General features: G+C 35.1%; 1 protein-coding gene across 4 annotated transcripts; it reads left to right on the plus strand.

The window, feature by feature from the left end:
• Nucleotides 1–3,610: 3,610 nt before the first annotated feature.
• On the plus strand, nt 3,611–22,028 carry gipr (gastric inhibitory polypeptide receptor). 4 transcript variants are annotated; one of them, XM_043259887.1, is made up of 14 exons: nt 3,611–3,923; nt 11,455–11,613; nt 12,089–12,185; nt 12,574–12,636; nt 13,573–13,691; nt 14,916–15,022; nt 15,359–15,512; nt 16,321–16,492; nt 17,198–17,258; nt 17,363–17,432; nt 17,915–18,003; nt 18,557–18,695; nt 18,854–18,895; nt 19,864–22,028. In XM_043259887.1, the coding sequence occupies exons 2-14, from the start codon at nt 11,557–11,559 to the stop codon at nt 20,215–20,217; spliced, it is 1,524 nt and encodes a 507-aa protein (XP_043115822.1). In that variant the 5' UTR covers nt 3,611–3,923; nt 11,455–11,556; the 3' UTR covers nt 20,218–22,028. The 4 variants fall into 4 exon arrangements, with proteins under 4 accessions (XP_043115822.1, XP_043115823.1, XP_043115819.1 ...); XM_043259884.1 differs by having other exon boundaries at nt 3,615–3,923; nt 12,529–12,636; XM_043259886.1 differs by having other exon boundaries at nt 3,622–3,923; nt 12,529–12,636; nt 16,333–16,492.
• Nucleotides 22,029–22,285: the final 257 nt, after the last annotated feature.

A 22,285-nucleotide genomic window follows, 5' to 3' on the forward strand; every position in this document is an offset into this window, starting at 1 on the left:
ATTACTTCTATAAAATTAAATCTTATTTTTAAATCACATGCAATTAATTTTATATTGTTTTTATCTATTTAACTAATAATTATAAATCAGTTTGTTTGATTTGTGTTGTTTGCAAAGCTTCATAGTATTGTAGTTCATTCTTTCATAAAAGCACATATTAAGCACAAACTTTTTTATTTTCATGCGTATTTATTAATTTCTTTGATTCATTCATTTATTCATTCTTGTTAGATTTACCTAAAATAAATTATATTTTGAAATGCCAATTAAAAAATTCATGGAAATATACTTCAAGAACCAAGGCCGCTAAAAAATAGGCATTTGCAATCATGAGCTATCGTTACAAAAAAGTCTCTAAGCAAAATTGTAACTCATTTAATACAGTGTATAAATATGTAACCATCACCCCTGAAGTTCTTCTTGTTAAAGCTAATTTATATCTAGTTTTACTGAACCAACAGAATATTATGTTCTTGCGTTTGTAGCTGTCTAAACTCCCTGATCATCAAAGGAGGCCGCGTTCCATTTATTGTGCTCCTTCGAAACCAAGGTTCTTTTCTTGGTGTTGCCACGGTGTTTAGGTTATTGAGAATGGTGTGTTTTATTTTCATTTACAGCCCTTAAACATGTTGCAAATATTCCACTGGCTGTCATTTGGACGTGGATAAAATTCTGTATTGCTGTATATCTTTTGCTCTTTCCAGTGTGGGCCGATAAGAAGAGCTCCAAACGAATTCTATCCATAAGACTGTTGTTTGTTTCTATACAGATAAAGGATAGCACATCAGCCCTCGCTCTCGCATGTTCACTGCATAAAAATGCCCCACTAATGCCCCTCATTGTAATAATGATGTGAATGAGGAAAAACTCCCCGCCAATGAGGTTATTGTCATCATTTAGCCTGCATGCTGTCCAAGCAATATGCACACATCCTCGTTGAATGTGACAGATTTACAGGTACGAGCTGACATCTCGTCTTAAATCAGCCAGGAACAGTGACTCGTTCTCGTGCCCTTGTGCATTTCACAAAGCTTCACCGCTACAGAGCTGTGTGAATAATTGGTCCAGACCGATACACTGTTTTATGGATAGCAATAAATAATTGGTCCACTCCTATCCCAGAGAATTCGGTTTATTTGCCCTACACTTAGCTGCTTCTGACATTTCTAGGACACTACTAAGTTAATTGTTCACCCAATAATGAAAATTCGGTCACCTCATGTCATTTTAAACGGGTCTGACCTTCTTTGGTGTGTTTTCCCCATTCTAACTATTCGTTTAAGGAAGTCTGTCCTGAACTGTCAACTCTCGCTCTTCATTTAACGTAGATTAGCATTAAACAAAGTAAATGATTCGAAGATCCTGAGAGACTAATTTTGTTTTCGTACAAGTGACTTTAAAGTTGATTTAGTGACCTGTGCCATATTTATGCCCACATTCTGACTTCACTTGAAATATAAAACCTTGACCTTTTGAGTCTTGACACGATACAAAGTAATATATGCAAAATGACTCTACACAGCTAATTCTACGCAGTAGTTTTCACAGTATGCACTTGGATGCAGTAAATGTTCTTTATTGGCATTGACGGTTCCTTAGAGAGTCTTTAACATTCATGAAGCCTTGTCTCTTCAATAGCATTACAGTGAAACCCATTTTATGCAACCTTTATTTTTAATAGTATAAAAAAGAGTATCTTTATCTGAATTGATTTAAGCTAAGTGGATAAATCGAGTTGCAGATTCAGCTTATTTAAATGAAATCTACTTCTCCGCATACTGAGTGGTCACTGAAATGGAACAGGTAATGAGGCCTATTAATAATTGCAGCTTTTTGGAGGCTATACTCAGGTTGTTGCTGTATTTTTATGAAAGCTAACATCCTCCATGAAGTACAGTACATCTTTGTGTTCTTATAGCTATGTTTCACAGAATATCAGGTTTAACTATAATACTTTCTGGTGGAAAGTGTCTCTATCTGACAGGTACAATTAGAAACGGTTCAAACAACCATTTGAGAACATGAATTGTATTTTGTATTTATAATTAAGCTAATCATTGCGGCTAAAACTCTTGACAGGGTTTCTTTTACATCTTTGAATAACTTTAGCCTTCGTTTATATAGTATCTGATTGTTATTCTAATGACTATGTGATGTCTTTGTCTAGGCAAAACTAACACACTCTACCCTAGTAATTCTAGTGCACAAATTCTTTATGCCCTTTTTAATTTAGCCAGAAGATTATGCAATCTACGGCCCTTTGTAGATTACATAATATTTTGGAAGTGCGCACCCCACTCTCTGTCAGGAAGAGACATTTTTTGTGTCCTTGACGCTGATTTCTCTGACACATGCAGCAAATTATTCCTTGTCTGTATAGATCTAAATACACCAATCTCGTACATTTACCTTAATTTGACTGGTAGTTCTGCATTGTTCCCAGTATATAAAAAAACGACACTATAAAAATCAGTCTTAATCAATCTTAATCAGTGAATTATATTCCGGAGCTTGAGTTCTACTCATATACTCTGTGAATGTGTCATCAGAAAGAGTTTATTAAACAATGGTGGTATATCTCAAATATCAGTGACTATTAATACTGATGCACTGGTGGAAAATATTAATTCATACTGGGTCATACTGGGTTTGGTTCATATCACTCTGCTTAGTAATGAGTTTTAATCTCCCATCTTTACTGCTGGCATTGGTTTGGGTGTGAAAAGCAGACAAAATCCCTTGTGTTTAAGGCAGGGATACAGGTTGGAATGCCAAACCTTCTCTACCAACAGTGACTCAACTGATACGGGTTAAAAGTAGAAAGTAAAATTAGATGACACATTCATCCGAGAATTCATCAGTAATTGCTCTATGCATTACCAGTGAATCCCACTGTAGATTTTCAGTTGCTAATGCATAAAACGCATTTAGCCTGGTGGAAAGTGGGTCATTTGTGATTTACATTAATACAAAGGCTAAATATTAACACCGGGCTAACGTTTTGTTAATTGTTAATTGACATTAATCCTGTCAGCAAATGCCTGCCATAAATACAACTGGGTTATTACAAGACTTGTTATCAATTTCTGCCAGACTATGTAAAGTAAATGTGTTATACATATTTTTGTTGTAATGCTTACGCAGGTGCATTTCAAACATAGGCCCGCAGAAATGTTTATTGTCGCTTTTGGATGCAAGTGCAGTTTTTACATGGAATGTTAGTTCCAGAAATGTAAAAAGAATAGAAGTTTGGGTGCGGATTTGTTTATCATAATTGCTATTCTGGAAGACCGAGCGTTCAATAGGCTGAGCATTATTGTTGCTTCTTTGTAGGTTTTGCAAATGGCAGAATGGTAATGCTGCTATTGATAGCTGATGATAGACGGTGACCTATTTTTGGCACGATGAGCAAGCATGGGCTCAACCCATGTGAGGAAAGTTTTATAACAATGCAAACAAACATTTCAACACCAGCAACATTTTTCAACCCACGCGTTTTTTGTCTGTACCATTGTTTGAGGTTTTCATTCCATTGATTCGGTTTAGTATACCACAAATCATCGATTTAAGTTTATGGTGTAAAATCACGGTTCCAGGTCAGTTCTCACGGAGTGTGACGCAATTTTGGCTCCTGCCCCTTTAAAGGACAAGAACATCCTTCTGTCTCGCACCGTTTTATAGGTGACGCGCGTCCGCACGTCGCGTTGTGCGCGCTCACACACCGTCTGCGAGATGGACGCGGGGAAGCGCGCCTTCATTTCTTCTGACTTTGGACTTACAGAATGATTCATTTTGCCGAGGGACCGAGCGAAACAACTTTTCTCATTTACCGAGGAAATTAAATTGGCTTGCAGCACCTTTCCACGCGACCAAAGGAATTCGCAGAACATTTCTTGCTATTTAAGAACATGTAACTCTGAAAGGTAGGAGAGTGAATATTTAATACAGCCTATTAGTGAAATTCTGATTTCGTCTATACAATGTACCTGTTATATGCTTTTAGCTATTTAAAGCGATTCAGATTTTCACCTAATTGATCAAATATGATATGATGTCTCTTCATGTGAGTAAATTGAACGCCTCGTTCTGTCATGCATATGGTTCATAACCGACGCGCGTTTCGCTTGCAAATTAATTTAGTCTGACCATTTGCTTCACGTGACAAGTTTTTTAACACTGTAATTCTGTCTGTGTTGCGGTATTCATTATGCATTATTAATAACGTTTTAAATAAATGTGCTCTTGCTCTCAGCGGTAACCAGTCAAAAACATCTCAGCTGATAGAAACAGACTTGCTATGCGAGTATGTTTGAATCTGTTGTATCCATAATCAGAGGTGTTTATGTATCGTAATAGCCAGGAGGTGATGTGTTATTTGTGTATAGTCGCGGCTAAAGGGAGTTGTTAGTCACGCGCAGCCTTTTAAATGGTGTTTAGGCTACATTTGTTATTAACGTGTTTATAGTTTTATTTACATTAACCGTAAAGTCTGATTGAACTCATTGTTTCACAGAGCTTGAAATTAGTTAACGGCGTGCCAGTGAAAGGAAAGCACGTGGGACAGTCTTTAGAAAACACAACATGTCTCAACAGTGGAGCTCAAGACTTCTCCCGTACTGTCTGGACGGTTAGATAGTAATGTAATATAATATAATAATAATAATAATAATAATAATAATAATAATAATAATAATAATATATAAAGTGTTTTTTAATACGCGTGTAATATATCGATGGACCACAATGTTTTATTATTGCAGTAAAATATGCTATTAAAAAATATGCATTACAAATGACCCATACAGTTTGTCGTTTTGTAACATCTGAAATTTTCTAAATAGCCTAGTAAAACGTGTTGATGTTTACGAATCTGCTTTAAATATTGTACTGAGGTGCTTGACCAGTGTTAGAATTGATCTAAACTGTATTGTGATAGGCAGTCACTAAATAAAAAAAAGGACAAAGGAGTCATAAGATCTTCTTCCTCTTTAGTATTTAATTACATTATTACTGGCATTATGGGCTCATTCATGAAAGTTAGTCTTATTCTAGGCTTTCTCGGAAAAAAGACTGTCCTCTGTTTCCCCTGACTAACTAATTATATGCAATTAACTGACAAATTAGAGATACTGAACTTAATTAGTCTGCTTTGTTGTACAAAATAAGTATAAAATGCATCATCACATTTAAAGTTTGTTAAAAACAAAAATCTCTGCTTGTTTATTTGTATTTGGATATCGTGTTTGGATTCGAGTTTTTGCTTGAAATGTAAATTACGTGTCAGTTATTACATAATTAAATTACCAAAAGATAAATTGTGATATAATGTGGCACTTTATGATTAGATTTAGTAACAAGAATTAATACATAAACACAATGCACTAATTGCACTACTTTAATTTTTTGAAACTTCGTATTTCCAACTTTATTGATTTGACTAAGAAAGGTTTTTATTTTATCACGCTTCATGCTGAAATGTATTCTCCTCTCCTACTGAAGTAATTCCTGGCCCTGTTTGTGTGCAAATATGAAGCCATTTATATGAGCTGAGTGTTAAAAGGAGGTGGCCTTGGCATCACAGCAGGGACAGAAAAATACACAGTGCTAATGTTTTTCACCACTTCATCATAATCATTATAATCAATTAATAGGACCGTGTGTGTGTTCATGTGAACGCTTTTGCTCTAAAGCGAAAGCAGCTAATATAATCCTTGAGTCCTTTATGCTCACTCAGTCAAGAGTTTAGACTCTCAAATCATCTCTGATTGTTTATTAGGGCATGCATACAGTAGCTTTGTCTGCCAGCTTTACATGCTTGATTTAAAACTCTTAGAGGAAACAATTACAGATCAACACTGTTTCTGTGATTTGTCTTGCAGAATTGTCCGTTGCAGTTTGCGGAAAGATAGAACTATGCCATAAGACCTGAATAAAGCATTGTCCTATATGATTAAGAACCCTGTTTTTCAAGCGCCAAATGGTTTTACACCCCTTCATTTTTTTTATTTGTCTTAAAAAAATTTATGTTCACAGCCTTCCCGTTGTATTTCGGCATCAGTGTTTGATTTATTCCTGGATCATACAGTGGTGCTATTTTGATCATCTTGTTTTGTATTTCACGACTTTGGGATATGCCAGGCTGATCCTGACCACAACACTATAATGTTCCTACAGCTGTGGGTCTCAGGAGTATCTTGCTTTTGCTTTTTGCCAGGAATAGAAAGCAACTACGCTGTCTATTTTCAGATGATGTGTTAATGATTGTTTTGAAACACACGTTGGCAGAGAGAAGATGTGCAGCGTGGTGGGCTGAATGTTGGGGGAATATTGTAGTGTTTCACAGTTCACTGAACGTCCACCTAATACTTGTTTGGAGAAACGTACCAGAAAGGAATTCAATCCATGATTTTCTCATTAAAACTGCGATGCTTGGAAGTGAAGGTGTACTTTTGTAGTTAATTGATGTTGGCATTTTGTGAGTGTGGAGTTTTCTGCTCTACTAAGGCAAAATGCAGATTTGTTTGCCTTTGTAATGCCAGACACGTTCTGAATTGTAATAGGAAATCTATTATTTGCAAATTTTAGGAGCATAAATCAAATTGTGATGTAAAAAAGAGGTACGTAAGATTTTAGTGGACTTGGACATTTGGGAGATTCTATTATGTTTTTACAGCAGTTTGTAACTGTTTTACATTTTGGCAAATCATTGATCGTTATGAATTGTTATGAATTCATATGATTTCAGTCGTATGTCTTTATTCAGTATATTATTGCTCCCCACTAAAAGTTAGGTTTAAGAATGTACCTTAATTTTTAGGGTTTGTTTTGCTAAGAAATTATATGCAATCGTATGAAATGTAAAATGTAAAAACTGTAATGCTTATTTTGAGCTCTAAGAATGATAAAGTTATTAAATGTAGGTATTAGGGATGTAGAATATGTGCTTTATAGGTGATAATAAACAGCCAAAATCTGCATGCCAATAAACAGCTAGTTAATAGTGAAAATTAGTTAAACTGTCACCAAACTATTATGTTCTTATGCAACCTATTGTCATTTTCAGCTTTAAAATATGTTTGATTGCTTTTGAATATCTCTGAATCACTCTCCAAACAAAGGCTGGACTGCATATGCTCACAGAGACTGCATTACGGTGCCGAAGATATAAATAATCTGATACGGCTAATGGAATATCCACGTTTTTACTTTTTGACCCATTGAACTTTGGGATTTGTTTTGGGAAACCATTTTTAATGATCATAGATCACTATGAAAGATGTAGTATAGGAATGTTAAACAAGCTTCTTTGAACAGAGAGCGCATGCCGTTAAATTTAGTACAAGGAGGTCCTGTGTTTCAGTGCTTTAATAGATCTCCAAACATGCCCATTCTGCATTCCACTTCTCTGAGTGGAGAACAACACTCACCCATCAAACACAATACAGACCTTTGATGGTTTATATTAGTTATATTTGGCTTGTCAAACTAACAAAGCAACATCTAACTCAAACTATCTGGGGGTTTAATGCAATAGCACAGTTCTAGCAAAAATGCCTTCTGCAAACCACTGCGAACTATGACGTATTCTGTATTTGTTCACAATTGAAAATGACAGGAATATGATGCTGGACACTTGATAATGCAAGATTGATGTGGTCCTTAAAAAATGTATTAAAGTAATAGTTCACCCAAAAATAAAAAAATAGCTGAACTCACCCTCAGGCAATCCAAGACAAGCAGATTTTCTTTCTTCTTCAAAACAGATTCAAAGAAATGTATCTCTCATTTTGTCGGCACCCATTCACTGCACGTGATCCGTTAGTGAGCAAGTGATGTAATGCTGAACTTCTCCAAATCTGTTCTGATGGAGAAACGAACTCACCAACATTTTGAAGGGCCTGAGCAAATTCTCATTTTTGGGTAAACTAGACTACTACTTTAAAAAGCGCATAGATAGATGCCACAGTAGGATACGTCGTCTGCTTACATGGGTAATAAATGATGGGGCATTTGAGGTCAGACTGCAGGCAGGCTTCGAGTTGTGTAAACAAGTATATAGCCGTAGCTAATATGGCTCACTAATGTTGCTGCTTTTAAGGTTTGGTTGGTGTTGCACTTACCACACACACTGTTAGTGTGAGGAGGTCTCTGAGTGCAGAGCCGTCTAAAACATAAGCTTTTTTTCTCTCTTTTCACTCAGAGCATTAAGTGAAGGGAAGGGCTTATGATAGTTGCCAATCATAAATTCTTTTTGGGCTGAATTTCAAGGAATGTGACAGTTGTTTGCTGAAACGCATGCTTTTCAGTTAAAAATCAGTGCTGTCATAATTGTGATTATTTTCATCCTTTAGTTTACATAATATATATGTGTGTGTATGTTGTGTATATTATGTATATATGAATTCACACACATGTAGAAAATATTTGGAAAATATTTACGTTTTTGTATTTTTATTTTCATATAATTTATATAATATATAAATATATTTAATATGTAAACGTATGATATATACACAGTACAAACACATATGTAAACAAAAACATTTATTTTGGATGTGGTTAATCACGATGAATCATTTAACAGCACGTTAAACTCATTTTTTCCTATAAATATTTTTGTTGTAAGTCATAACCTGTTCAAAAGTTTGCATCCTTGAGATTTGAAAAAAAACAATTGTACTGTTATGCACCAAGGATGCATTCATTTGTTCGAAAGTTAAAGTGAATGCCTTGCATTATTGAAAAAGTTGTTTTAATAAATGTGCTTCTTTGAAATTTCTCACCAAATAATCCTGAAAAAGTTTCTTCAGAAATATTAAGCAAAACCATTTCATTTATTTTAATAATAAATGTTGAGCAGCAAATAACCATATTGAATCATTTCGGTATGATCATGTGACACTGCCCTCACAGACGTAAAAATGTTTTTTAAATATACTCAGAAAACAGCAACAATATTTCACAATATCATGGTAAGCGTAAGCTTTGAATGGTAGAGTAAGTGGGGTGGAATGACATAGTATAGGATTCAAGGCTGATAACCTGATGGTTGCTGCTTTAAATCCCACAAGGAGTCATGAGATGTCATTATTGAGACTTCGACTACTTTACCACAGGTTACCCCAGGAGGATTGTGCCTGTATTAAATGTACTGTAAGTAAATTAATAATGAACTACTTTGTCTACGTACATTTTCCCTTTTTTTTTTTTTTTTTCTGAGCAGATTTATGACTGTTTTCCAGCAGCTCTGTGATGTTGTGCCTGTTGATTGTCTTATGGAAACTGATATGCCTGGAATAAAAAACGTTCACCAACTTAACTGGCAGGCGAATGCTCATGTATTGTATCAATGACCTCTTTTCTTATCCTTAAATGGTTGCTTGTGAAATGTCGGTTGGTGTGCCATAAAGGTTGGCAAACTGTTATGATTTAGAGTCATTTGACTGTGTCCAGGGTTTTGATGTAATTATATATTTGGCTGGGGCGCAAATGGATGTCCCGGGTTTAGTATATTCAATGAATTAATCAGAACTTTAAAGGTGATGCAATACAAACGTCGCAGAATTGGTTTACGGCCTTCATGGCTAATTTGTTGCATAACTCTAACTCAGAGTCACGCAACACTCCCCACTTAGAAATGATTTGTTTAAACAAGTGCCCAGAACTTAAATGTTAGCATGACAACACAGTCGTTACGTAAATAAAGGCTGATGACATATGCTCAAGACGCTTTCTCAAACATCAAGTTCCAGGGTCATAGATGACTGGGGAAAACAATGCTAAATGCAATTAAATTAAAATGCAACAATTAAGCAAAATACGGAGAAGCTGAAGTTTTGTTGTTAAAGTTATTACTGCATTTTGGCACAAATTCATCTGTCACTTGGCCCTCATTGTCATCAAAACAAAAAAAAATCCAAAAAAGACATTTTAGAGACATTTAAATATTAAAATTGTTTTGATCTATTCTGTTAATGTGATTCTGTAAATATGTGTATAATAAATTCAAATATTTGTTCTTTAATACAGTAATTTTTGGTACTAAATTGGGTCCATATCCAAACATTTGGGTAAGCGATTCAAAACTACTTCATTGTACCACTATTTAGGGAAACCTTTAAAGGAAATATTACCTGTATATATGTTTATATAACCAACTACAGAACTAATTATATAATCATAATTATCAACTGAAGCTTAAATACTCAGACTGTGCCCAAGGTCAAAGTTTTTCCCTTTGTATTTAATTATTGAAATTACGAGAGAAGTTTAAGAGGAAGAAGAAGTAAACTCTGTTTATATTCTCCTAACAGTGCGATTAGAGTGATTACATGGGTGTCCTCTACCCGAATTACATTTTGTAAGTCCACCATGTGGGTTTTTATACCCTCAGTACTTTCCAGCCTGTTTAACACAAAACCAACTAAATTATTCAACACCAACCTGATCATACATGATTTAGCAGGACACTCCTTTATTTACATCATCTGGTTTAAGCATACTGTTTCCTCCTTTCGAGCACGCTTGAACAGACTTCAGTCAACTGTTTCTTAGAAAAGGAGCTCAAATGACCTTCCTCCATGAACCATGATCGATTGAGCTGAGATTTAGCAGCAGCGTCTGGCTTTTGTTGTCTGCTGAAGGGCTCAGTCACCCAATTTTGACAAAGGCCGTATTTATTTTTAGAGAAACTACTAATCTTTTATGTGTTTCCTCATCCATAATTCATGCTCTAATCCATAATTTCAAAGGAATTTTCTCAGTGTATTTAGTTCTTCTGGTTTGCGCGATGTCATATTTAACTGATATTACAGATTTGAAAATGACTAATCTTAAAAACCTTTTTGCCCATAAATGTCTGATATTCTATATTTTTAAATTCTACATTAAATATATAAGGTTAAAAGGCTAAAAATATATTGAATTGAGATTTATTCAAGATTGCATTTAACAGCGTTATTAAATAACTAATGTTTTTAAATATAGAGTAAAAATTTGAATACAAATAAACATGTCCTCGTGTTGTGTCAATCACTTTTGTCCATTGTAGAAAATAAAAAAATTTGGATGAGGATTTTTTTTTTCGTTTTTGCATCCGTAACAAAGCATTTTGATCAGAAAGCATGACGATTATTAAACATTTCAGACTCAGTGTGCAAGAACCTTTACTCTTTACTGGCAGGTCTGGTTTTCTGAAGTGACATGAAAAATTAAATACACATAAATATACATAAAGAAAAAGTGACAAACCTTTGTCAAGCTAATGCAGGTGTGGGACAGATGGGCTTCTTTCAGGTGCAGATGTTTTATTTCAGAAGATTTAATATGACCACATAAGTATGGGCAGATAGAAACCGGCGGTTCAAGAGCTTGAAGCCATCTGGTTGTTAATTATTTTCAAGCTGTCAGATCTGTGCTTCTCTTAGTATTCTCTGCTGTGTTTCGATCCTGAAGGGTGCAGCTGGTAGCATGTAGGTCTGGAAGAATGGCCTACCCTGGTTCTGGTTGGACGAGGGCCCAGCTTTAGATGTATGGCCCCTGGTACCTGTCTCAGTGATGAAGAGCACCCCCACCATCTTCCTCCTCACTCTAGCTGTCCTGTGCAGAGCTGAGGTATTGATTAACATATACATTTTACAGCAAGTATGTGTGTGTGTGTGTGTGTGTGTGTGTATGCTTACATAAAGAGCTCATATGACCTGCAATACCTATTACTGTTTCTGTTATAGTGCTTGTGTGTCATTTTTGAACTTGAAGGTTAAAGTCTCTCATTGTAATAAACAATAACGATCGAAGAAGGGTGTTTTTGCAGTGATGCCTTAACCGCTTCATAGTGTTAAGAACATTTTAATAATCTAAAGAACGTTTTATGCAGTGTAAAGGTTCTATGAATGTTAAAGGTTTTTCAAGGAATGTGAATTTATAGTGTGGCAAAAAGCACAGAAAACAGTCAGATTTTCTTGCATGCATAGGGTGATGAATTTTGGACAGTAAGGCCAAAAACATGTATCAAAGCAGTAAATAAGGGCAATTTTGATTTCATTTTGAGATAACCAGGTGTCAGCCAGGTGTCACATGTGTCTTTCAGAGTGTGAGTGGGAAGACGGTGAAGGACACAGTGCAGGAATGGAACAGGTATCGGAACGAGTGCATCATGAAGATAAGCTCACAACCCACCCCCTCGGGTAGGCTTTAGCTCATCTCATCTGTGTGTGTGTGTGTGTGTGTGTTTCTATATCAACATCAGAAAACAGCTAGGTGAGATTTACTATGTCTATATAGATACATAAACACAGAGAGGAACGTTTCACTAACCACTCTAAATGTTTGTCATGAATCTTTCTGACAATATAAATCTTGCCTGCCTATGGAGTGTCAATAAGGATAACGTTACACTTTTAACATGATGGAATTTGACAATCAGATATACAATTTCACATATAATGTAAGCTCTGACAGGAGTATAGAGAGGTATTGAACCTGTGCGGATCAGTGTCATATTCACATTAAGTCTATTTTCTCCATTAGGTTTGTTTTGCAAAAGCATGTTTGATATGTACGCTTGTTGGACAGATGGAGTTCCCAACACAACTGTGAAAGTGCCGTGTCCTTGGTATCTGCCTTGGTATGATCAAGGTATGGCTGCCAGTAATAGTGCCTGTTGGTATGGAAACATATATGCACATATTTAATTCAGTTCACCTTAACTTAAAGCTTAAAGAAATAGCCTACACAAAAATGTTGGCCTCGCTCTTGTGCCATTCCAAACGTAGATTTACTAGAAACAAAAAAAGGGTATTTTTTGGAGAATGCTGTAACTAAACTGTTTTGGTTTCATTTGACTTTCATTGTATGACAAAAAAAAAAAAGAAAGTCAATGGAAGCCGAACATGAAGGTAAATAAACGATAACAGTATTTCCAATCATTTGTTTATCTTAAAAACATGTTTATGTTTAAAATCCAATTATGGAATTTTCTGTATGAATCATGCAAAAGCTGTTGGTATAATCCTACGGTGTAGTAAGAGGATATCAGGATATTTAAATGCAGCTTCTAAGCTGTTTTGACTTATTGGCATATTATTTTCTGCCAGGTCAAAACCATAGTAAGGTATAAACTCACGTGGTACCCTAAGGTACAAAAGCTAAAAGGTACATACTTGTTTATCCCTAAATGGTACATATTAGAGGTACATATGTGTACCTAAAGTGTAATATATTTTGTAATATATAAGTGTAATATAATTATATATTAAAGTGTAATATAACAGTAATATTTTGATATTAGCATTAGTAATACTAAATACAGTACTACTTTTAGTATTGGTATTTTGAAAGAGTCCTGCTTTAGTGACAGTTTTTCAAGTCTTTTTTTCAAAGAGTGTTATATTATTTTAGATCATGCCAACTATAAGAACGAATATGTATATGAATCATGCGTTTGGTTATAGCTTATGTGACTGTGTTCAGTCAGCACTGAATTAATAAAAAGGTTCATGGTGGGCTTTCAAATATTAGACACGTCTGAAAGCAGTAACTGAAAGAGATGTTGTCTGTTTCTGTCCTCTGTAGTGCGTAATGGGTTTGTGTCACGGGAATGCGGTCTAGATGGCCAGTGGCTCACCGTTAACGACAGCCGCACATGGAGAGACCACTCACAATGCAATGCGGATGACAACCAGGAGAAACAGGTAAAGAGATCACAAAAAAAGCATTAATGGTGTGTAAAATGAGAAGGAAACCTAAAATGAGTGTGTATATGTTTTATTATAAGAATAATAGGTTTAAGCAGAGTGCTTATTTTTCTATGTACTGTATGTATTGTTTATATTATAATAAATCAAAATTTTGGATTTGTATTGTGAAATACAGTTACAATCTGAAATAACTTTTTTCTATATTGATATAGTATAAAATGTCATTTATGCTTGTTAACGTCACATGGTTCTTAGAGGAATAGAACATTTAAAAGAACAGCATTTGTTCAAAATAGAGATCTCCGGAGTACAATAAATGCCTACTGTCACTTTTGATCAGTTTAGTGCATATTGCTGAATAAAAGTATTTCCTTTTAGCATTTTAAAAAAGGATATGAAATAAAGTTTTGGTAGACCTCCTTTAGTTGTACTGTATGGCTCAGTAAAGATTTGTTTTTGGCTATGTACATTTTTTTGGACCGTTAAAGAGCTTAGTTTAGAGAAACTGAAATAAATAGGCATAATTAGTTAGGGTAATTATGTAATTATTCATGTTATGCGACAGTGACATTAGTTATTTGGCTATGTTGAATTTAGTAAATTCTACTTCCTGTTGTTCAAATTCAAATTAAAATACCAGTTAAATTCCTGCCTAACTAGATTATTATATAAAGTAAATTCTTTAGCGCCCTGCCAGGCACGAGTTCATGCCATTGTTCAAAACGACTAAAAATATTCACTGAAAGAAGCCAAGAGATGAAGTCAACGATTTTGATTGTGATGTATAGAGGATTTATGTAAAATATAAAACAAGCTGCATGAATTTTATGCAGTTCTGTAATTTCATAAACCAAAGCCCTTGGAAAGCAGCCACACTAGTGTCGTTTGCAGAGAGCGCTGCACTCATTTCTTATTGGCACAGCAGACTTTATCTCCTGCTCGCAGAGTTATTTTCCAGAGTTATAGGCTATTACTCGCTAGTGCGATCCATGAATATAAAGCTGTCATTACTCTACGCCTGAGGCTTTCAATGGCTGTCAGTATGGCAGAGTTAGAAAAATGTCTGAAAGTCTTTAAGAATGAATTACTCAGGGCTCTGAAGCTTTGCCTTCATGTCCTACGCGAGACGTCTGAGAAGGTTCTTCTTTCAGAGCAGTCACATGAATTAAAATGACTCATGTCTCTATAGTGCTATTCTTTTGCTCGCTGTCTTCACAGGAGAATCAGATGATGATCTTGGCCTATTTTAGGGTGATGTACACAGTTGGTTACTCTCTATCCCTGGCCAGCCTGTCTTTAGCCCTTGTAATACTTCTCATATTCAGGTGAGTGGCAGGTGTTCTTCACAAAGACATAGAGAAAATGGCACGCGGAAGAAAAAAATAACCATTACAGTAGATCTAAATAAACTGACCAAAAATCATATTATTTCTAATAAGTTCACTGAACCTTAAGGTTTGATGATTACAAGTCTATATCATAATTAAGCGCTCATGTCAATTAGTTGTGCAGCATGCAGTAATTAATGTGTGATTTTACTAAGGATCTATAGTCATTTTGTGCTTTAACACTTGAGATCCTTTAGCTTGGCAGGTGAATTGCGGTTTCAGCTCTCTGTGAATAAAATGACAATTTTAATTTGTTTTTTTGTAATAATGCAGGAAGCTCCGTTGCACACGTAATTACATCCACACCAATCTGTTTGCCTCTTTCATCCTGCGAGCCGTGTCCATCCTCACGAGAGACGCGCTTCTCATGAAAGACGCTCCTGAGTTCAGGGACAACAAAGATGTTTCAATCGTTCTAAGTGACCAGGTGAGCAGAAATACAGTGACGAATCCTGCACTCGCTTACTTGAGGTTTTCCGCAAAACTCACAAAAAAAACCCACAATGGCATGCTTTTCTGAAACGAGGAGGCAAAGTCAAAAGTATTTTTTAAATTCATGTTCCAGTTAACCTTTTACTCTTGTGCCAATGTTAGGCAGTGTCATTAAAAAAAACCAGACAAGTGATTTATACACATTTTAATGTCATATCATAATATTTTTTATATTGGTACTGTGGATTATTTTCCAATTTTGCCTGCGGAGGAAACTTTTAAACAAATGATTTACAGAGAAAATATAAAAAAATTTTATACCCACTAAAATGCATTAAACATTAAATGATATCAGGGATTCCCAAACTGAGCTTAATGCAAGAAAAATTAATAATCAATTCAGTTATAAAAATGTAAAATAAACATTTTAAACCCTTGAACACAAAAAATATATATATATATTTATTTTGTTTACCTGCCTGTCAGTGTGACCATTGAGCAACATTGAACTGTTGTTAAAATATTTTAATATTAACTTCCTCAGCTATATTTCAAGTAAGTATTACATGTCAAAAAAGATTTGGGAATCCCTTTGTTTCTTACATGGTCCATGGTCCAAGAGCTGCTTGCTTAATAATAAATTAAGAATGATTTGCTGTCGTTGTGTGAATAATAATCATGTAATCCATAAAAACGTATCTGTAATCTGATTACGAGCATTAAAAATGTAATGTGTTCAATGTACTAATTAAAAGTACTTGATTTTGGAATCGGACTATACAATCCAGACTACATGTACTCAGTTACTCCCACAGGTGATGTCAGGCTGCCGTGTGGCGCAGGTCCTGATGCAGTACTGTGTTGGGGCAAACTACTATTGGCTACTGGTAGAAGGTCTATATCTTCACAACCTGCTGGTGCTGATGGTCTTCTCTGAGAACAGCTACTTCTGTGTATACCTCTGCATTGGCTGGGGTGTGTAATTTGCATACATTCATGAAAATGAAAGAATAAAAGTTAATTTATTAAAATATTACAATATTATAATTTAAAGTGTCTTTATTATGTGTAATATATTATTAATCCATATTTTGGCTTTGGGAGTTCACAACAACAGGTTGACATGCATGCAAGGTCAATTAAAGTTTATTTAAAGTCTTATAATATGCATTTATTTTGACCTTACTTGCTCAATGACTCCCAAATGATTCTCTCAGCTGTTCATTTTTCCAAAACCCACCTTAGCGCGTTGCTAATCTGCGGCGATTGGTGATGTAATACCTGCTAAAGCATTGTTTGTGAGCGCAGTTTTGCTTTGCACTGTGTAGAGAGTTACAGGTGAAACCGTCATTTTTAGTTCCAAAAGCAGCATCTAGTGGAATGAATAAAAATAATTTGCATTTTCATTAAGACCAACGCAAAAAAAAACAACAGAAAGTTGATCTCATCATGTCACAATAGCTTTATACGCAGTGTACTTTGAGATTGAAAACTTGGCAGGATGTTTACATTCACTTGAGCTGCGTTACACGCCGCATGAGGTCATTTTTCAAAATTCCATAATGGATATGGATATGGGCACTTTAAAATATTAGCAAGTAAGATATTTAATAAAATACAGACATTTTCATCTTGCCGAGCTGTTTTGTATTTCATGTATATATATTTTTTTTCTAACAGGAACACCTGTGCTCTTTGTGGTGCCTTGGATAGTTGTCCGTTACTTATATGAGAACACCAGGTAAGACGTGCCAAAAGTCTTGATGCAACAGCTTTCTTTCATTTGGTTAAAGATTAAGAGCAGCTTTGCTTAAGTATTACAAATGTGCCTACACATTTCTCAAGGTGCTGGGAGATCAACGAAAATATGGCATATTGGTGGATCATCCGAACGCCAATCCTTTTGGCGATTTTAGTGAGTCTTTACCTCAATTTGTCTTAAATTTGAATTTGTTCTCTGATATTGCTAGTCGCTCACATATGCTTACAGACAACTCAGGACGTGGAGTTCTCCCACTTCCACTCGAAAGCAACCAAATTTGAACGGCAGTGGGGATCTGCCCCGACTTTGTTTCAGTGGTTATTTTTAAGTGAGAGATCGGAGAATTCCAAGTTCCGAGTCGTCTGGAATGCAGCGTATGAATAACCAGTTAAATATACTCTCGTTCATGTATTATACATGGATGACTCATTAGTCTGGAGCATTCTTGAGGATTGTGTTGAGGAACTGTTTTAGTGCGCTCAGAAATGATTGCGGCCGCCGATCCGTCACTCTCGGCTGGAATAATTTATGCATTTTCCCTCATTACACAGGATGAGAAGTCTTGTGTGTCTATACACTGAACTTTCTACGTGTGACTGTTTATATTTAAAAAGAATTATGACCATGTTTTGCAGGTGAACTTTTTCATATTTATAAGGATTATTCAGATCCTCGTCTCCAAATTAAAAGCACATCAGATGAGATATACGGATTATAAATTTAGGTAAGAACTTGACTGATTTCAACAAATTAATTTGTACTATGTTCATCAGTATCATCCGTTTGTTTTTTTTTTAGACTTGCTTAATCTATTGGTGTTTGCAGAATGTCTATGCATGAATTCATCCATGTTATGTAAAATGGAAGTGCCCCAGCAAGCTTTTCAACCGTTTTCAAAGAAAATGTTTCATCCTCTTCTTCAAATGTCAGCCTTGAGGGTAGCACGCATTTTAAGGAGCAGTTTTTTTTCCTCACCAGAGACTATATTTGTAGCCTTCAAGCTCGTATCCTATTTATGCATAATGGAATAAAATTCGGATTGAAATCTGACGATAACTTGATAACAATGATAGAGGTCTTTTAGATTCTTGATTTAACCACAGTACATGCTGTCATTTAATCTGCCTGTAAAATCTGCCCTTAAAAATGTTTTTATCTGAAAGAATGAATTAATATAAAAACATTCTTTCTACAAAGAAATGAACTCTTGACCTGATATTAAATTTAAAAAAAGCCATTTTGAATAATCTGAGTCTTTAATATTCATTTTCCCTCAGGTTAGCCAAGTCCACGCTGACCCTCATCCCGCTGTTAGGGATTCACGAGGTGGTGTTTGCTGTGATGACAGAGGAACAGACTGAGGGCGTGCTTCGTAATGTCAACCTGTTCTTTGAACTCTTCTTCAATTCCTTTCAGGTACAACTAAGGCAATCAAGAGAGACAGACTGTGTCACAACATGGCCTAGTTCATACAGTCTACTTACTTTTTTGTTTACCATGCACTGTTAGAATGTACTGATTGAATATCCTTACGATTCATACATTTTGACACAACACTTTCTGTTGCCCCACAGGGTTTTCTGGTGGCCATATTGTACTGCTTTGTCAATAAAGAGGTAAGATGAATCTGCTGTATATATTTAAATTATTTGTAAATATACATTTTTTTTACATTATTTATTATAATATTATAATATAACATTTTTTTTACATTATAATGTAATGTATTATATTATAATGCATGTATACACAGCCATGCTGATTCATTTATCATAATTTTGGTGCATTGTATTATTTGCAACCTTTAATACTTTTCTCAAGGGTTCTTATGTATTTTATCGAATAAAATACAGTATGAACAGAAATCATTTGTAATAATATACAGTACTTTTCAAAAGGGTGGTGTCAGTATATTTTTTTATTTCTTTTTTTAATATATATTAACATTTTTATTCAGCAAGAATGTGTAGTGATAGTGATAGATTTTTTTTTGCTTTGAATAGATGCTGTATACTGTTTGTAAATCAAAGGGTTCTGAAAAAGTATGATTTTAAGTGACACAACTGTTAAATAATATATCATTTCTGAAGGATCATGTGACACCGAAGACTGGAGAAATAGCTGTATTGATGACTGGTGAAAATTCTAATTTAAATGACAGAAATAAATTATATTTTAGAGTATACTAATTATAGAAAACCATTTTTTTAATTGCAATAAAAATCTGTCTATATAGTGCTTCAACAAACTAAATTAAAAATGTTGTAATGTTTAATATTTTATTTCATGTTTATTTTAAGTATTAAATATGTGTGTATATTTATATATAAAGGCATATGTACATATAAAATATAAACAAATATTTGTAATGTATTACTTACCTTTATGAGCTATTTAAGTTATTTAGACTGAAAAAATAATATGCAAGCCATCACACTGGCACCTTCTGTTGGATATGCGTCTAACAGCACATGTTGGTTAAACATTCAAACTAACATTGTGATACGCTTGAACTCTTTTATATCTATAGATTTTATTTTAGGCAAGTCGTTATTATTTCCTCATATCCTGTCTTTGATTCCAGGTACAGTCGGAAATCAAAAAGAAATGGCAGCGATGGAAACTGGGTATAAGCATTTTGGAGGACCAGCGTAATACAGGCAGTAACACACAGCAGGGAGGCGCAGGTCCTTTGTGTGAGCACGACCCAGCCTGCTCTCCAGACTGCCCTCTGGACAGTGCCAGCCAGCTGTCCTCAGACCCAACACCCACAGCCACCCAACCGGCTGTTCAGCATCACTACCATCCCAGAGCAAAGAAAGGCAAGGCGTACTGCTACATCTCTGCCCGAAAGCAGGTTCTGAACGGGCTGGACGTGCCAGCGTTGCCGCAGTGCACCGGGGAAGGAGCAGTGACGTTTTCCGAGAGCTACTGTTGAGCCATGCGGACTGGACAAACAAAGCCAGATAGCATGGAGCGTCTCATTGTTTTTAACTCTCAAAAGGATATTACTACATCACGTTTCTCACATTATGCCTGGCGACCCACTTTATTCGTTGTTTACCACTATACCTCATTTTGGAAACTACATTCATTCTATTATGTGCCACTATTTTGGATCAAGTCAAAAAGACTAATTTCCCACAAAGCCATTTATATCTTTGATTGCATGAGGATTATCTGTTTAAAATCCACAGGTAAGACACAAACATCACCTAGCCTGAAAAATCACCAAATAGCCAGCAGTACGTTTTTGGACCCTTAAGCCACTTATCTGCTACCATTTAAGAATATGAGGTCAGTAAGGTTTGTACGAAATTACTACTTTTTTCAGCAAGGATACATTACATAGATCAAAAAAGACTTTTACATAGTGCAGTTTCAAATAAATACTTATCTTTTGAAGGTTTTATTTATCATAGCACGCTGAAAAAGCACAGTTTCTGATATTAAGCTACAGTTTTCAACATAGATAATAAGAAATGAGCACCAAATTTAGGACGTTAGAATGATTTCTGAAGAAAAAAGTGACATGAAGGCAATAATGCGGACCATCACAAGAATAAATTATTTTTTTAAATATATTTGAAAATGAAACAGGTATTTTAATTGTGATAATATTTTACACATTTTATTGCTTTTGCTGTATTTATTAATAAAAAAAAAAGTCATCCTCTGTGAGCATAAGAGACTGTTGAATGGTAGTATATCATAACTGCAGATGCCACATGGTTTTATGTTTTGGTTTTATATTCATTTTTTTGTGCAGTTTAAGAGGCCAAATGCTTTTTGGCGAGACTGTATGTACACACGGTATAAGCACCAATAATTCATTTCATAAACAGTAAATCGGTACTAGACTTAAGTTCCCCTGACATTATGTCACATCCTCACCCTGATTTGATATTGTGCCTCTGGAGGTGTTAAATATCTAATATGAAGGTTTTATATGGCTCTTATGTAACCTGCTCAACCAGGACGGCGTGCTCTAGGCCTTCTCCTAAACAGCAGGAAATTTAATTCCTTTTTTATGCTTCTGCATTCCACTTGATGGCCTAATCCCCTTTCATTTAGTGCCATGACAGAGCCCAACTGTGAACTGTATGCCTACAATAGAGTTTAAAGAGGATTACTAGGTATTTTAGTTAATAGGCAACAGTAACAACACTATTAAACATAGAAACAGTTTGTTTCCAAAACTTCATGAAGGTTTAAATCAAAGTATGCCCTCATTTTTGAACCACTCACTAAGGATTGAGATCATTTCTTGCACTGTACGCCTTATTTGTTACTTCACCTGGACATTCTTTTTCTGTCAACATGGACGGAAGTGCAGTAATAATAGTGATATTTATATTGTACCAGAACTTTCACTGTGATTTAGACCATATGTTATGTTGCATCTAAACTGTATCCTTCAAGTGAAGGTGGTTTAACGAACGTTGATAACAAAAGCCACCTAGTGGATGTAGCGAGAACTGCACAGATGTGTTGCAGAGTTGTGTTCGTCTCAAGAAATCTTTTTTTTCTCACAATTTGTAGTGCTGAATGGTATTAACCGGGTGCTAAGTGTCTGTGGTCAAGCATGAATTTGTAAAAAAATATATATATATTGGTAGGATGTGTTTTTTGCAATGTGGTAAGGTTTGTGTAGGTCTTATGAAGCCACTGTTGTTAAACATACAGTACAGTTATTTATCACACATCTTTCTCTTATGATTTGTCCAGTAGCCATCTACATATTACAGAATAAAGTACTGTTCACATAGGAGTTCTTTAAACGTGAGATGCAGAGCAGTGAAATGGAAAAAAACATTTTAAAATGTAAGTGTATCTCTAGGCTAGTGGTCTTTTTTTTCTCATTTAACTACCCTGCAGCTTGTGTTTTTAAATGCAAATGTTAATTCTGTGTGAATGGCACCTAAGTGTGATAACATAAATGTTAAACAGCTGTTAAAAGTGCCAATATTGTTTGACTTTTAAAATAGTCATTTATGTCCTTCTAA

This window comes from Puntigrus tetrazona, chromosome 15, assembly GCF_018831695.1.
Source record: "Puntigrus tetrazona isolate hp1 chromosome 15, ASM1883169v1, whole genome shotgun sequence".
Classification (NCBI taxonomy): domain Eukaryota; kingdom Metazoa; phylum Chordata; class Actinopteri; order Cypriniformes; family Cyprinidae; genus Puntigrus; species Puntigrus tetrazona.

What these genes read in the sequence shown, in the direction of transcription:
- gipr (XM_043259884.1), top strand. Translation starts at nt 11,557, where the DNA reads ATGAAGAGCACCCCCACCATCTTCCTCCTCACTCTAGCTGTCCTGTGC. An exon ending in CAATCGTTCTAAGTGACCAG is followed by an intron (nt 15,513 to 16,320) that starts GTGAGCAGAAAT and finishes ACATGTACTCAG; the next exon opens with TTACTCCCACAGGTGATGTC. An exon ending in CAATCCTTTTGGCGATTTTA is followed by an intron (nt 17,433 to 17,914) that starts GTGAGTCTTTAC and finishes CATGTTTTGCAG; the next exon opens with GTGAACTTTTTCATATTTAT.